The following is a 14,681-nucleotide window of genomic DNA, read 5'->3' on the forward strand; positions in this document are numbered from 1 at the left end:
ATGCATTGTGAAATACCATATCAAATTTCATTTACTAATACACCTGGCATGCAGAAAATTTGAACTGCATAAAAATAGTGGAACATATTTCTTTCACGCTCAATTTTTTCCTTCACACTTGATCACATCTTTTTCTCTCCATTCATTTATTTGAAATATGTACATATTTATCTAATCAACAGAGAACATTTCATAAATGGTTTCTTAAAAATATTTATTGAAATTTTTTTTTAGGTTTAAACAAATTTTTTTTAAGTTTAAACAAAAAGCACGTCCATTATCATTCTCATGAGCACATTATCATCCAATCACTTTGTAGCAGGAGAGCGACAACCAATCAGAGATCGAGCCTCCCACAGACCCAGACATTATTGACCGTCATCTCGCAAACCTCCAGTTTAACTCCCAGCAATCACAAGAGGTTCCTGTGTTTTCACGTCTACTGTTGACAAACAGCTCTAATTTACACACTTACCAGATTAATGTAGTCTAACTTGACTTTAGCATTTGTCAAATTTCAACGAAAGCCTTGTAACTTTATCACAAAATTTCTCTTTTGTATTGTCTGTATGATAAGTGGTTTATTTAGTAAGAGAATCTGAGAATTAGTGTGTAAATAGTTCTGTCATTTCATACACTTGTAGTTTGTGTTTATTAGTCCTACCTGGTCTTATTACTCATCAAAGTCATTTATGTGTTTAGTACTAATACAAATGTCCTCATTACAAGTGACATTGTGTACCATTTTGTTATAACATGTTATTAACTTGTAATTGTGTCTGTTGTTAACATAGTAAATGTATTAGTAAAATAATACAAGTACTAGTGATTCTTATTTTTAGTATAATATATTTTTTTTTTTCAAAATGAAATTTGTTATCATAAAAAAATTGTTTTGTAAAACTTGGAACATGCAGTATTAAAAAATAATTTCCAATTCAGTAAATAATCAGCAATTAAAGTAATATAATTGAGATTCTACAGACATTCAGTGCAGGCTGATTAATTTTGTCCTACTTACAGATGCTGACTGACAACAAGGAGAATGTAAATGTGGAAGGAGGGGGGTCTGTGAAGGACAGCATCAAGGGCAAGATGACCGAGGAGCAGGATCTTCTTAGGGTGAGTCCCAGCCCTTGTCCATTCTCCCTACCCCAACACACACATAAACATATACAAACACAGGTCTCCACTGGTCACTGTTGATAATTCCTGAACATGCAAAAGTCACTATTTGTATGATTTTGAACAAAACAGACATAATGTGCCCTGGATTTAAAACTGCATGTACAAACTAAAATATAATATATCAATATATAAACTTCAAACAAAAATACAAAATAAAGAAATGTTTTGATCAAAAGCCAAGTACAATAATGAAGATTCTTTCCTAAACTCTATGCCATTAATCACTTGCAGCATCAGTTACAAGAACAGATGAGGCGACACGCAGAGGCCATGGAGCATGCCCGCATGCAGTCAGAGGGAACGATAGAGAGTCTGCGACGTAAGATGAACGCCCTACAGGACGTGCTGGTGTCTACAGGGGAGGACCCTAACCCCCGCCTCTCACTGATCAGAAAGAGGTCACGGTCCTCTTCCCCTGGGAAATCCATACTGGAAACCACCATCAGGGTAAGGCAGCGGGAGCTGTATGAAAGATGTAGTAAATTGTATCATATGAGATAAAATTAGCCATGGGGGCAGTTTTATATGCTTAAATGTATGTATTGGTTGTGTGGAGGTTATTGGGTTATGGGGAAGCATTGATGTGTTGTGCTTTGTTTACAGGGTCGAGAGAGGTCCAAAAGTCCTACATCACGACGCAGTTACCTGGCGCAGAGACCTAGATCTAGGTCACGCTCCTATGAGAGGTCACACAGTCCCCTGTTTCCTGAGAGAGACAGTAAGTTGTTCAGTCAGTATCAAAACAGATGATTTCATTGGTGTTTATCACAAAACTGTACTGTAATAAAAAATCTTCAATACTTGTAACAATTGTTTTCTTTACTGTTTTTGCATTAATTTAAATTCATTCTTGATTTGTTGTGAAAGCTACATTTTCATTCTTTTTACCATTTCAGTTGCCTGATACAGAGAACACTCAAGCTGAACAGTTCCAGTAGACTGTGAACACTTACTTATTTAAAAACTTTCCCGCAGAGCTGTGATATTTACACATAGTCATTTTCAATCTTTTGGACATTCCTATCCAAGATGTCTGTGATTTTATCTTGCAACTAGTATTATGTTTTTACAGATATAGAATTAGATAGGTTTTAACTATTTATAGTAACTTTTATAAATCGTAACTTTTATAAATCAATTTTGTTTTTGTAGACATTTACAATTTGTCTCATATACCATCTTATTTATTTCTTTTAAACCGTCCCATGGAAACAAAACGTCCAGAAATTTGAATTAAAATTTACTTTTATTTGTTATATCTGTATGTGGTGCTTTCAGCAGTGTAGTTGTGAGGTCTATCGATATTTATGTTGTGTGAATGATCAGATGTTATGAAAAGGTGAGAGAATGTGCCAAATGATGTTGTTTGTTTACCTGTATAATTGTTTGCATACCTGTATTTAGTCTGTATACTTGTTACAGTTTATGTATAGAACATGCATGTACAGCAGCAAAGCCCTCGTTGTGAATACATATGTACTCAGTATATATTATTTATATTATTTATATGTAATAAATGGATACTAAACTGATTTCGTTTTCTTTAAATGTATATTAATTACTTGTATTGATCACTTAAATAAAGAAGATGGGGGATAAGGTAGAGAAAATGCTTAAATTTGGAATGGAAAAGATGCTGAAAAATTAAAATATCAACATAAAAATTTGTTCCAAACATTATACATGTATGTATATTCACATGTCATTGATTTTTAAACCATAAACAGGGTAAATACTTGGAATATATTGATTTAAACTGTACACATTCCAAAATCCTCCAACAGCATCACTTTTAAGAACAGAGATGCCTTTTACCAGTGTGTTATAGAGTGGGTCTGTGCTCTATATTTTTGTCATAGCCTAGTATTGAAGTTTTAATCGGAAACGAACCAATTTTAGTCAAAAAAACTTGGGTGGTTAGAAATATCATTTTTTGTATCCTAACAATTGATTGTTTAAAAGAATAATGGAATTCTGCAATCTCGTGGCAAGAGTCATACATGGCCTTTTAATTACCTGTTTTGTTGTGACGGAATGGCGCAGTAACTATAGAGCCCCAGGCCTCAACACAGAACTGGGCTTTTTAGGTTGAGTGTTCCATATTTAACAGTTTGTTAGTTTGTTTTTCTTCGTGTTTGTTAGAATATTCAATCTGACAATACTAAGAAATTGTCCTTTGCAAAATTGCTTATACAATTATCAAATAGATTTCCAGATCTTACGATTGAACCAATGGGCATTTGCGCCATCTTATTCAGCCATCTTCTTTTAGTTCCAACACCAAAGTCGTCGTGAAGTATTGGGGAAAAACTGCATATGGTTTTGTTAAAAGATTTATAGATAGAATGTGTTGAAGAAATATGAAGACTAAACCATAATAAACAATTTTTGCAAAATAGATGTACACAACGTCAAGTACCGTTGATTCTGTTAGTTGCTATGTCTTTTGATAACTATTTTTCATGGATCTATGACACTCGATAGTGTGGCACATATATGTCTGATCTTTGAACTTGCTGATGAATCTTTAAATTCCATACAATTATTTCCCCATTTTGTGCACCACACTGTATCTACAATATGAGTTGGATGTTGGAATTATTAGAATACGTGTAAATATATATGCTTGTGCATAATCATTTTATCGTCTTTTTTATTATTAACTATTTCGTTAGACTCTTTGCTTTTAGCAACAAGTTTTACTTGACTTTCTTCAAACTGTACAATTTCCCAATTTATTTATCACTCCAGTTGGACAAGAAACACCCTTTAAACAACAATAGTGATATCACAAGCTTATAATACCCCAAGGAACAAGTTGCGGGGGTATACTCATTTTGACCAGGGGGTCATTATTCTTCATTACACCGGCTGTCAGTCAGTACATTAGATTTTGGGGGTTTTTTGTCAGCGCAACTTTTCTTTAAATGCAGCACAGAATTTTGCGAAACTTTGTAGGTATTTAGGGCGCAATGTGTAGATGTGCACATAACCTGGAATTTTCGATTCCATAATTTGTCTGTGAATTTTGGTACTTTTAAAAGAACTCTGGCCAGTATCGAATAAAGTTCTGAGTAGAATTTGAAAAAAATATGATATACACATATAAGACACAATGTGTAGATGTACAATGTACATACAACTAGGAAATGTACATACAACTAGGAAATCCCAATTCCTTATTTTTTCTGGGAATTTTGGTTCATTTGAACTGAAGAGAATTGTTGTGTGCCGAAAGTTTTGATATAATGATTTTTTGGGAGTTATGCCCCTTTATCAAATCCCTGCCATTTATAAAGTGTAGCATTGGTAAGTGAATTAGGAGTGTTTGGTGTGAGAGCTTGTTCACTTATTTTTACACTTAATAAGGTTTACAAGAAATAAATTATAAAGACTTGGTCTGATTTATGCAAAGATCTATAACAAAGGTCGATTGTAAATGGATTATTGAAATGAACATTAAACTATTCGTTAAATAATATTGTATGACTGTTTTTAAGATTTAACGTAGATATGATGGATAATATGGTGAGCGTCCAGTCTCCTTAATTGTGTTGCTTCCAGGATATCGCACTCAGCGTACGTACTCTTTCTTGTTAGCTTTTGCGATGACATGTCCAAATGTAACATTCTTTACATTTAGAGAAATATAAAAGTAAATTTCCCATATTAATCTCAACAATTAATTTTAAACGGTCAACGAAAAACCGTCATCCAGATCGACTATAAACGTTATGGTTCAGCAAAAAACCAAATGTTTGGCTTCAAAATTTGAATATTTTTCTTTAAATTTATATAGAACATGTATTCTTCTTTCCAAAAGGTTAGAATGGTCTTAAATTACAAAACCACCAAACCCGGTCTGAGAAATTTAATTTTCTCTTCAACATACCCATTATTATTAACGTCGTTACACCTCTATCACATAATAGATCACATTTATTTGATCTTATCATGAAACATTCAACCAATAATAATAACTCCGGAGTTCTCTTCGGTTGTTGTTTCTACGACTGTTGTTGTTGTCGTCGTCGGTGTAGTGGTAGTTGTTGGAGCAGCTGTCGATGTTGTAGGTGCAGGGGCAGTTGTTGTCGGTGTTGCTGTAGAAGGAAATGTCGGCTTCTGGGTTGTTGGTTTTGTTGTCGTAGTTGGTGTGGTTGTTGTCGTAGGCGTTGTTGTTGTTGATGTGGGCGTCGTCGTTGTTGTGGGCGTTGTTGTTGTCGTTGGCGTCGTCGTTGTTGTGGGCGTTGTTGTTGTCGTGGGAGTTGTTGTCGTCGTGGGAGTTGTTGTTGTCGTGGGCGTGGTTGTTGTCGGTGTTGTTTTGCTTGTGAATTCGTGCTTCTCGTTGTAAATTGCTGTACAAATCATCGATCAGTTTACTATCTTTTAACAGTGTATTTCAGTTTCAGGGTAATTTGCTGAGATTAATATTTTATTTTGAATATACATTTTTAGCATGTATTTCTTGAATACTACTTTACTTGTGTGGTGTACAATAGTTATTCGTCTTAAACCTTTGCCATCTACTTTCAGAACGAATGTCTACATATTGAAATATCATCTGTTTAGAACTTTTACTAACCATAGTATTCACTGCACATGTTGCAAGTTTTTGCGCATGCGTTGATAGCAAACTCCTTTCCCTCTGGATTGGCGGCGTTACAGATACTGTCCCTGTTCAGTTCACAGAGTCCGTTTTTATCGTTGTCCTCACAGTCCTGACGGAGGTGTTCCGAACATAGGTTGCACGTGACTGGACACATGTGCTGGGCGTAATCCCAACCCCGCTCGTCCGTAGGGTTACAAATGGTATCCTTTTCATTGGTGCAGTAGCCAACTGGTCCGTGATCTCGACAAGGTGCCTCTAGAGGACATAGTTATATTGCAATGGAGAGAGAGAGAGAGAGAGAGAGAGAGAGAGAGAGAGAGAGAGAGAGAAGGATATTACGTGTGTCTTACGTGTTGTTGGAACTGTTGTAGTTGAAGTGGTGATAGAGAAGGTTGTTGTGGCTTAAATTTTAAAAATACAAACTATTAATTCAATAATCCATACAAAAGTAATGTTACAAAATTAATCGGAAACCTGGGTAATAATTTAGCATGTTTAGAGAAAAATGCACACACCTTGGATGGAGTCGATGCAGCTTTGTGTTCTGCAACAACAGGATGAGAGCGGCCATGACCCACAGGGCGAATACTGAATGGTCATGATATAGTGGCATTCCTAGAACAGTTCCTCATTACAATAAATCTCATTTCATCGTTTGAAAATTATAACTTTTTAAAAATGCGCAAGTATACTATTGGTAACATTAGTTACAGTTTCAGATATACAGTATCTTGAATAAAATCTGATTACTTACATGTTGACAGCCGGCTGCAAGAGTACCGTTCCGGCCAGTGTCGCTTAGAATACAAGTCTAAAAAGCAGATATATAAAATGTTTCACCAGGTTTAACGAAATAAAACACTGTGGAATGTATTGGACGTTAGTGGCCAATAAAGGAGATGCTTATGACAACAGAAAAAACCCACCAGATTAGCAATTTTAATTATTTATATAAGACTCAAAGAGATGCAGGGCGGAATCGCTTTTATTGCTTCTAAAACATCTTGACCATTGTAGAAACCTTACGTTGTTGTATCCCTGGCAGGTTACTCCTTTACAGTCCAAAGGAGGCGAGGCGGTAGTCACCGGGACATCTAAAACAAGATCACGTCCACAGAGTTAAAGATCTTCTATTATATAGCATATCACCATTACGAAGGCTTAACGCTCATTGTTCCAGTATAAAGAGGCTTGGTGGTCAACAGGTAAGCCATCAAATATTCCTTGCATTCTTAGATATATTCTTTTAAAGCTGTAAGCTGTTATTTGGTAAACAAAAATTACATATGTAATATAAAGTTTTGAATATTTTCGCATATCTTTACTTCGAGCTAGCGCTGTTCTTTTTATTGAGATCAATGTAGTCTAAATATGGCAAAGATCAGCAAGCCATCTTAAATGCCTCGCGGGACAACACATGATGTGCAAACTTGGGAGTTAACAGAATGTGTTTTACGGTAAAACCCTTACCTGAACACAGGTCGTTTCTGAGTTTAGACGTGATGGTCTGAAGGTTGGAGAAGTCGGACACTTGAATCACGTAGGCACTGTTCATAGCAATGCTGTTCAGTTCTGGTCTCCTGACATTGGTCCCGATGCCAATGGCGTATGTTTTGATGTTGTGCTCGCGCACCTGCCCAGCTTGTACCGCTGTGGCCGCTGGGTTACTGGATTGTCCGTCTGTCAGCACGTACAGAATGTTCTGAGCATCAGGGCGGTCGCCAAGTTGGTTGAAGACTTTGGTCCAGGCAAGATTTAGCCCAAGATCAGTGTGAGTAGAACCTTGTAGGTAAGATATTCCGTTTATGGCAGAAACAACAGTTGATTTCGTCCGATGGTCATTCAGATCGAAATTGACCCGTGCGGTCGTGGAGAAAGTGATCACCCCTACTTGGACATTTGAGGGCCCTATTGTCAAGGCATTCACGAAGGAAGACACGAAATCCTTCTGCTTTTGGAAATTGACCGCTCCTTCGGAACTTGAAGAGTCCAGCATGAAGACAATGTCAGCTTTCACGTGCATGCACTCTACAAAGAAACATAATTGGAGCACGGTGTAGATAATGATTCTCCATTAATTTCAATAATTCTACTGAGTGGTGACGTAAGCAATAGTCTACTTACCAGCACTGCAGACGACACCCACGTCCTCTCCGTGGGAACAGTCACTGACACCTGGCGGATTGTGACGACATTTGTCTAACCCGGTCTCGTGACCATTGCAGACGACATTATCCAAGACAATGGTGCCATTTCCGGAACCAAAAGTGTTACGAGTTCTGACTTGAGCTGTTGAGCTTAAAAGACAATCCTTGGTTAGCTAAGGGAAGATTTAATCATCGTCTTGATTTTCTTTATTTTTCTACAAAATTTAAAGTACCTTTCATATCCCAACTTTGAACAGACAACGGCGGCAGCGTTGTGGTCGAATTGGTCGTCACAGACCGTGCCCCAGGAGCCGTTATAGAACACCTCTACCCTGCCCTGGTTAGCCTTCCCGTTGTTGTCTACCAGCCGTACAAGGAAGTCAGTGGCTGAAACAGCAAAGATAAATTACATGTGACTTTCTACTTTTCTGTTTTTAAATTTCAATTTATGAATCAGTATGATAATTGTTTATCACTGAAATTTTGTTTGCAGTAGCTATTGCAAGGAACGGGTTTGCATTTTATAATATTTGATACCGCTTTTATTGTCAATTGTTTATCATTTTAGGGTTTCCAAAAGCAGTTTTCTACTTACATGGTAAATGTGCTACAGCGGCTGATGGGGAAACTGTAAGTAAGTAAGTAAATTCTTCATGAAATTATTCAATATCAATTATCTGTGCCTCAGTTGAGAGATTAAACTCTTTAATGTTCTGCCTATTTATATATATTTACATTATCCAGTGTCTTTGTCTGTGATAACACTACGTATCGATTTTGTACTATATAACTCATAATACAAATGACGCCAAATCGAGGCGCCAGCGGGGTTTGTTTATTTATATATTTAAATATTTAATCGTACAATGGCCTAAAATTATATAAATATAAGTAATAAGGAATCATTCTTTGAATATTATGAGGTGATAATTTCGGTCGGGGCGTGATCAAATCTATCATAAAGCCCTTCGGGCTTTATTGGATTTGATCACGCTCCGACCAAAATTATCACCTCATAATACTCAAAGAATGATTCCTTATTCCTTATATATTTCAACTACGAGTAAGTGTTTGTCACATAAAGTCTATTACAGTTAAAACACTATAATAATGTTTTTTTTTTAAGTATTTGACCCTATTTATGTATTCTAAAAACAAAATACATTGCGAGTATAAATTTTTAGACTTTGTTGGCTGAAAAGCACAGAAATCAATAAACCTTAATACAATAATTGTATGATTTGAAACTATACAAAACGAAAATTAATGGTTATTTTTAGGAAACGAAGTGTTACTAGTACATTACGGCATTTGAACAGTACCTGTACAAGAGGCGTTGGAGAAAGAGATGTCGTCTATGGCGATGTCGCCGGTGTAACTAGACCCAACGATCGCCTCTAGGACCACCTACAACCAATCAATAGGATGTACATACTGGTATAGAAAATCATAATGTACTAGTGTACTATAAAATACTGAGACCGCAGTCTGTCATGCATGGCGCCGTTGTCAAAATACAACATTCATGGCTGTATGTAGAAACTTACCTTATGAAAAGCACATGTAATGATTTTGTACTGATGTAAAATCTACGTTTAAAAAGTACATCCTTTCAATACTGGTATGGTGTTTAATACCGTGTAGAATCGCAAATAAGGTGGCTGTGTTATAACGCACTTTGAAAAATTATTTCAAACTGTGTTAATTCTGGGACCAAGTCAACGCACTTTGAAAAAAATCATTTTTTTTAAATTGTGTTGATATTGTCGATACATGTATTAATGCACTTTGAAAAAAAAATTGTTCAGGGTTTAGTCGAAATAATATATATTTTTAGATACAATAAATAATTGTTTTAACCTTGTGTATATTCTAGACCCCACTGCCTTCTCAGCTAAGCTGATAAACAGTTTCTCGATTAGAATTTTTTTCCTTTTCTTATAAGCTTACGTTGTTTTACAATTTCCAAAAAGAACAACTTGGGAGATTTGATTTATCCAAATATGACATAAACTGCATCGCTTAGCAAATGCATTGGTACATTGTGCTGTGCCAGAAAAGAAAATTATCTAATTCATTTATTGATAATAAACATAATGTATAACATATTTCAACTGTCTTCAATTGCATGTGCTTATAAACAAACATGATGTGAAAAAAGGATACGTTAGTTATGGTTATTAAAAAACATAATGAACTTTTAGAGAATCAGTGCGAGAGAAAAACCACGACCTAATGCTTAATGTTTGTCAATGTATATGTAATTGTTTTTATAATGAAGTGATTTATTTGATTAGAATTATAAAAGAGGGTCTATGTTGAAACACTTATAGATCCTTTAACATACCATTGGAGAACTTATTGTTTGTCCAGCTCGTTTTTTTTTTCAATATCAATGTACTTAATTTACAACAAAGCGTATTTCTTTTTCCGATGTTCTACATTTATTCTAAGTTCTGAATATCATATATGTTTTGGAAGGAAAAAAGAGTAGATGGGGGCCTTCTTCCTGTAACCAGTGAAATGAAGTACTGGTAATTGACCTGTATCTTTGGTTAACCCACACCCCACCCTTATCCCCGTTTCTAAAAACAGTAAATAAGATTCATAAATGTTAACGAATCATCATACTATCAACAAATTAGGAATTTAATTCCAGAATTTTGATTTATACAATTTTTTTTCAAAGTGCGGTAAGTGTCTCGATGCTAAAAACTGAAAATGTACATTCATAACGCACTTTGAAAAAAAAATTCAAAGTGGGTTAACTGGGTCCAAAATTTAACGCACTTTGAAAAAAAATTTCAAAGTTCATTGATTTTGTCCAAAATTTAACGCACTTTGAAAAGAATTTTCAAAGTGCGTAATTTTTTAAAAGTGCGTTGCCACAGGGCTGTGATCGGTGTAACACGGGGCTGTGATTTTGAAGCGGTGAAAGTAGGTCATCGAGTATTCAAAGACTTATCATGTTTGATTAAAATCACTTTTGATTACCAAAAGTATTGCACGGAAGACAGTGATTATTGATAATCTACCTCTAATAACATGGGAGTTGAGATATCTTTGGAAAAGCAATATTCACCAATCGCGTAGTCTTAGCTCAAAAGCCAGACAAATCTTGTTGACTTCAAAGAGACATGGCTGAGAGGCCATCAGTGAAATAGACAGGCATATGTCACATTGCTGTTTGACACAACAACCCAAAGTCCTAGCTTTTGTTAAAATGGTTCTAAAGCAACACCTACATGATAGTTCCTGGTGATAATGTGTTATAATGTACACCTACACAATAGGCCCTTCAGTAGTGCAATAACTAGGTTCTTGTAATAGTGTATTACATACATGATAGATTCTTTTAATAGTGTAATACCTACATGACAGGTCCTTCTTATATAGTGTATACTATACATGATAGGTTCTTATTATATTGTGTTATACATATATGACAGTTTGTTTTAATAGTGTATTACATTCATGACAGTTTCTTGTAATAGTGTAATACCTACATGACATGTCCTTCCTATATACTGTATTATATATACATGATAGGTTCTTTTTATATTGTGTTATACATATATGACAGTTTCTTTTAATAGTGTAATACCTACGTGACTGTTTCTTGTAATAGTGTAATACCTACATGATAGGTCTTTGTACTAGTGACAGGAACTCGAGCCAGGTGCCACGCATTTCCCTGATCTCCTTTCAGACTCCACACTGTAGAGTTCCCGGATGATGTAGACACCACCACATTTAGTGTCCCCATGGTTCGGCCCCACATGTGGTACCAGAACTGGAGACACCTTGTGTTGGACTGCGACAGACTGGGACTCACCAGGCGAGCTATGTCGCCGGGCTTTCGAGGAGAGCTGGTTTCGATAAAAGCGTAGTGACCTGCAACCCAGGTTTTTTTGGTTAACTTAAATTTATTTCACAAATATTAAGCAATAAGAGAGAAAAAAATATATATATGAAGATGTCTGATGAATCTATAAAAGAAAGACAGAAGATTTTATGTTTTATTACAAAACGAATTTTCAGCTAAGCAGAGCTACAACTGCAAACTCAAGGTTCCCTGATCATCGATTGCCCGGTTAGGTCGTTATCATTTTTGCAGTCCATCTGAACACTTTTTATACGTTTTATACGTTTCATTGATATTCAAGGGTATCAATTTTTGTGGATTCAAAAGTGTCATTTTTCGTAGATTCAATGAAAATAGCAGTTTCAAGGATGCGTAAACGTGGCCTATGACCATATCAATACAAAATGTTAGTAGAAATTGCACTACAATGAGCATTGAATTTCGCGGATCAACTTATCAACGAAAACCATTCAACGAATATTGCTGAAACAACAGTATTGACTTCGTTAGAACTGTGAGGTCAATTTTCAAAATTTTTAAATACATCAATATGGAAACAAATTCGACATTATAGTATTTAACAATCCCTTCAAAGACTAAATAGTTAATGAAATGATCAAATAAATTAGTAGAAAAATACACAGACATCCCACCTTCGGAGCATATACCATGATTTTCCTTCTCAATACGTCCATTTTTTACGCTCAGTCAACTGATCAACTCAAAAGGTCCAAATTAATCGCAGCGTCGAAATAGACCGAAAGCATTCATGGACCATGATCCATCTCATAAATACACCATCTTGTAAATACCTGAGGAGGTTCCGAGTGTATGGTCGGTCACAGGACCAGTTCCCGATGATGGAGTTGAGCCGGTGTGAACCATCCAATCAAAATTCTCACCACGAATGTTCGCCCACGGACAATTGCTTAATTGTTCGAAATTACAATTGGCTGTAAAATACAGTGTTCACGTGATCATCGAATGCAACTTTACATATTTCTAACATCTCAAAATGATCTAAGGCTTTGATAAACCCGTGTTTTGATTAAATTGTATTCATCCAATTCTTATTTGAAGCAATTTATAAATATTTTTATAAATTATTGTTACAGATTAACAAATATCCAATAAGAATATTATATCATATCAAAAATGCAATGTGACGTCATAATCTATCAATATTACAATAGTTAGGATGTGCTGACTACCATTGGTTGAGGTATTCTGACATATGACTCCTACATCCTCCGAGTGAGTACAATCAGTGATCATGGCGTGAGAACACTGAGACAGGTCAGTCTCAGATCCAGAACATCTGACGTCATCATACGCGATACGCCCGCTTCCACGGCCAAAAAAGGCTTGGGACTTCACCTGTGCGTTTAATCTGGTTCAAAATGAAGGAAAGCTCTGAAATCTTTCTCAATCAAAACAACTTAAATTCACGAGACCTGCCCTTATTTTGTTTTGTTTTTTGTTTGTCCACAAAGATCCACGCACCTGCTGTACCCTAATTGTCCGCAGACGACACCGGCGGCGTTTCTGTCAAACAAGTCGTCACAGACGGTCCCCCACACACCCAGCATGTTGTCGTAGACCTCCAGCCGGCCTTGGTTTGGTGCTCCATGGCCATTCACCAACCGTATTCTGGACGCTGTGGCTATTCAACCATAAAAGTTCCTATCATCTTCAAATATCATTTACTACGTCGTGACTGATATGTAGTTCAGACAAATTTAATATGGGATTTATTAGAAATACATTGTGAATTTTTTCAAGATATACTGTTGCCTTTTGATTTTACCGAGGCATTGTTAAATAGTGTACACGATACTTGTATCACCTGACTACTTTACATGTGGTTTCGTCGACTGACTTACTATAATAGTACATGTACATGTACCTGGCAAGCACTGACATTGGATACCAGTAAAAAATAATTGCAGTCAAATAAATTAGATTTAAACCTTATGTCATTCTCAATGAGTTCAGAGCTTAATTTTGACATTTTACCATGAACCCTACCTGACAAAATATATTGTCCTGAAATAAGACAGAGGCAAAACAGTACTGTATCCATATTTGTGACTATCTAAGAGTTCCTGGCATTGTTTGACCTACATATCAGTATGGGGCTTATCGATACATGCTATAAGTAAGAGAACCAGTGCTGGTCCCGGCAGGTACACGTACGACTGGTTTGTTATAAAATCGTGATTCAAGACTCTCCATTCTGTTTGACCAAAAAAAAGATTTTTTTTTTTAAATTCTTTGTGGTAAAATTTAGATTGCACTCAATCAAATAAACTTCAAATGCGGATAAGTTCAGGCTGTTGTGACGTGTAATAAGTTTGCTGTGAGATGTGTTACATGTACTATGATTCAAGTTTACCCTTAGGGTCAATAAGTGGTACCGTTGTTTACAAATATGAAGATAAGTCAGAAATTGACCAAAATGAATATCAATAAATACATGTATACACTATCTTTTATTTACATCTACCGAGTATGATTCTGGACTAAACGAAATTATCACATTGATGTCAGACTCGAATTCCCAGAGAAGACGGTTTTGACTATTTCTTTTATCTAACCTACTTATGTACATTAAAAGTAATTTAGTTAATTTAGCTTACTTTTACAATCAATTTATTATACTTTGTCAAAAGAAAAATGTAAATATAAACACTGAATGGTTTCTTTGATGATTCATGCAGATTATGATAGGTAACGATCATTGCAGAAAAAAACAAAGAAAGCATTTTATTGTTTAAATATTGTAAATTTTGTAGGAGCATTTAGATAATAGAGAACAGTCATTGTCAATGTTTTAATCGTTAAACAACTATACTCGTAGTTACCAGGGTTT

The 14,681-nt window shown here is 35.6% G+C and overlaps 2 protein-coding genes and 1 long non-coding RNA gene across 21 annotated transcripts in view; 2 read left to right on the forward strand and 1 right to left on the reverse strand.

Annotated features, from left to right (window-relative positions):
- The window catches only part of LOC105328698 (centriolin), a 48,221-nt gene extending 45,501 nt beyond the window's left edge, over nt 1–2,720 (forward strand). For 14 of the 17 annotated variants that reach the window (XM_066077093.1, XM_066077088.1, XM_066077085.1 and 11 more), the window contains 5 exons: nt 320–421; nt 1,024–1,122; nt 1,420–1,635; nt 1,792–1,906; nt 2,085–2,720. In XM_066077093.1, the coding sequence (XP_065933165.1) occupies nt 320–421; nt 1,024–1,122; nt 1,420–1,635; nt 1,792–1,906; nt 2,085–2,092 (540 nt within the window). In that variant the 3' untranslated portion in view covers nt 2,093–2,720. The remainder of the gene's footprint in view (nt 1–319; nt 422–1,023; nt 1,123–1,419; nt 1,636–1,791; nt 1,907–2,084) is intronic. The other 3 variants (XM_066077097.1, XM_066077099.1, XM_066077087.1) reach the window with 2 other exon arrangements.
- Nucleotides 2,721–5,109: 2,389 nt separating this feature from the next.
- LOC105328700 (uncharacterized) lies at nt 5,110–13,997 on the reverse strand. The gene is made up of 16 exons (XM_066077101.1): nt 13,838–13,997; nt 13,313–13,472; nt 13,021–13,199; nt 12,622–12,762; nt 11,585–11,838; nt 9,267–9,351; nt 8,540–8,572; nt 8,178–8,331; nt 7,922–8,094; nt 7,268–7,825; nt 6,824–6,891; nt 6,552–6,608; nt 6,313–6,412; nt 6,148–6,198; nt 5,771–6,052; nt 5,110–5,543 (listed from the first exon to the last, which is right to left on the reverse strand). The coding sequence occupies exons 1-16, from the start codon at nt 13,890–13,892 to the stop codon at nt 5,152–5,154; spliced, it is 2,742 nt and encodes a 913-aa protein (XP_065933173.1). The 5' UTR covers nt 13,893–13,997; the 3' UTR covers nt 5,110–5,151.
- LOC109618810 (uncharacterized) lies at nt 6,873–9,715 on the forward strand. 3 transcript variants are annotated; one of them, XR_010711306.1, is made up of 3 exons: nt 6,873–7,002; nt 8,513–8,582; nt 9,225–9,715. It is a non-coding gene; the product is annotated as an uncharacterized lncRNA (long non-coding RNA). The 3 variants fall into 3 exon arrangements; XR_010711305.1 differs by having other exon boundaries at nt 8,513–8,578; XR_002199650.3 differs by lacking the exon at nt 6,873–7,002 and adding an exon at nt 8,219–8,356.
- Nucleotides 13,998–14,681: the final 684 nt, after the last annotated feature.

The sequence above is a fragment of the Magallana gigas genome, chromosome 2, assembly GCF_963853765.1.
Source record: "Magallana gigas chromosome 2, xbMagGiga1.1, whole genome shotgun sequence".
Classification (NCBI taxonomy): domain Eukaryota; kingdom Metazoa; phylum Mollusca; class Bivalvia; order Ostreida; family Ostreidae; genus Magallana; species Magallana gigas.

Coding starts and splice junctions, on each gene's coding strand:
- LOC105328700 (XM_066077101.1), bottom strand. CDS start 13,892: ATGGATACAGTACTGTTTTGCCTCTGTCTTATTTCAGGACAATATATT. Junction 9,352..11,584: donor CTAGTACAAAGACCTATCAT/GTAGGTATTACA, acceptor GATTGGTTGTAG/GTGGTCCTAGAGGCGATCGT. Junction 5,544..5,770: donor CATGTGCAGTGAATACTATG/GTTAGTAAAAGT, acceptor TGATTTGTACAG/CAATTTACAACGAGAAGCAC.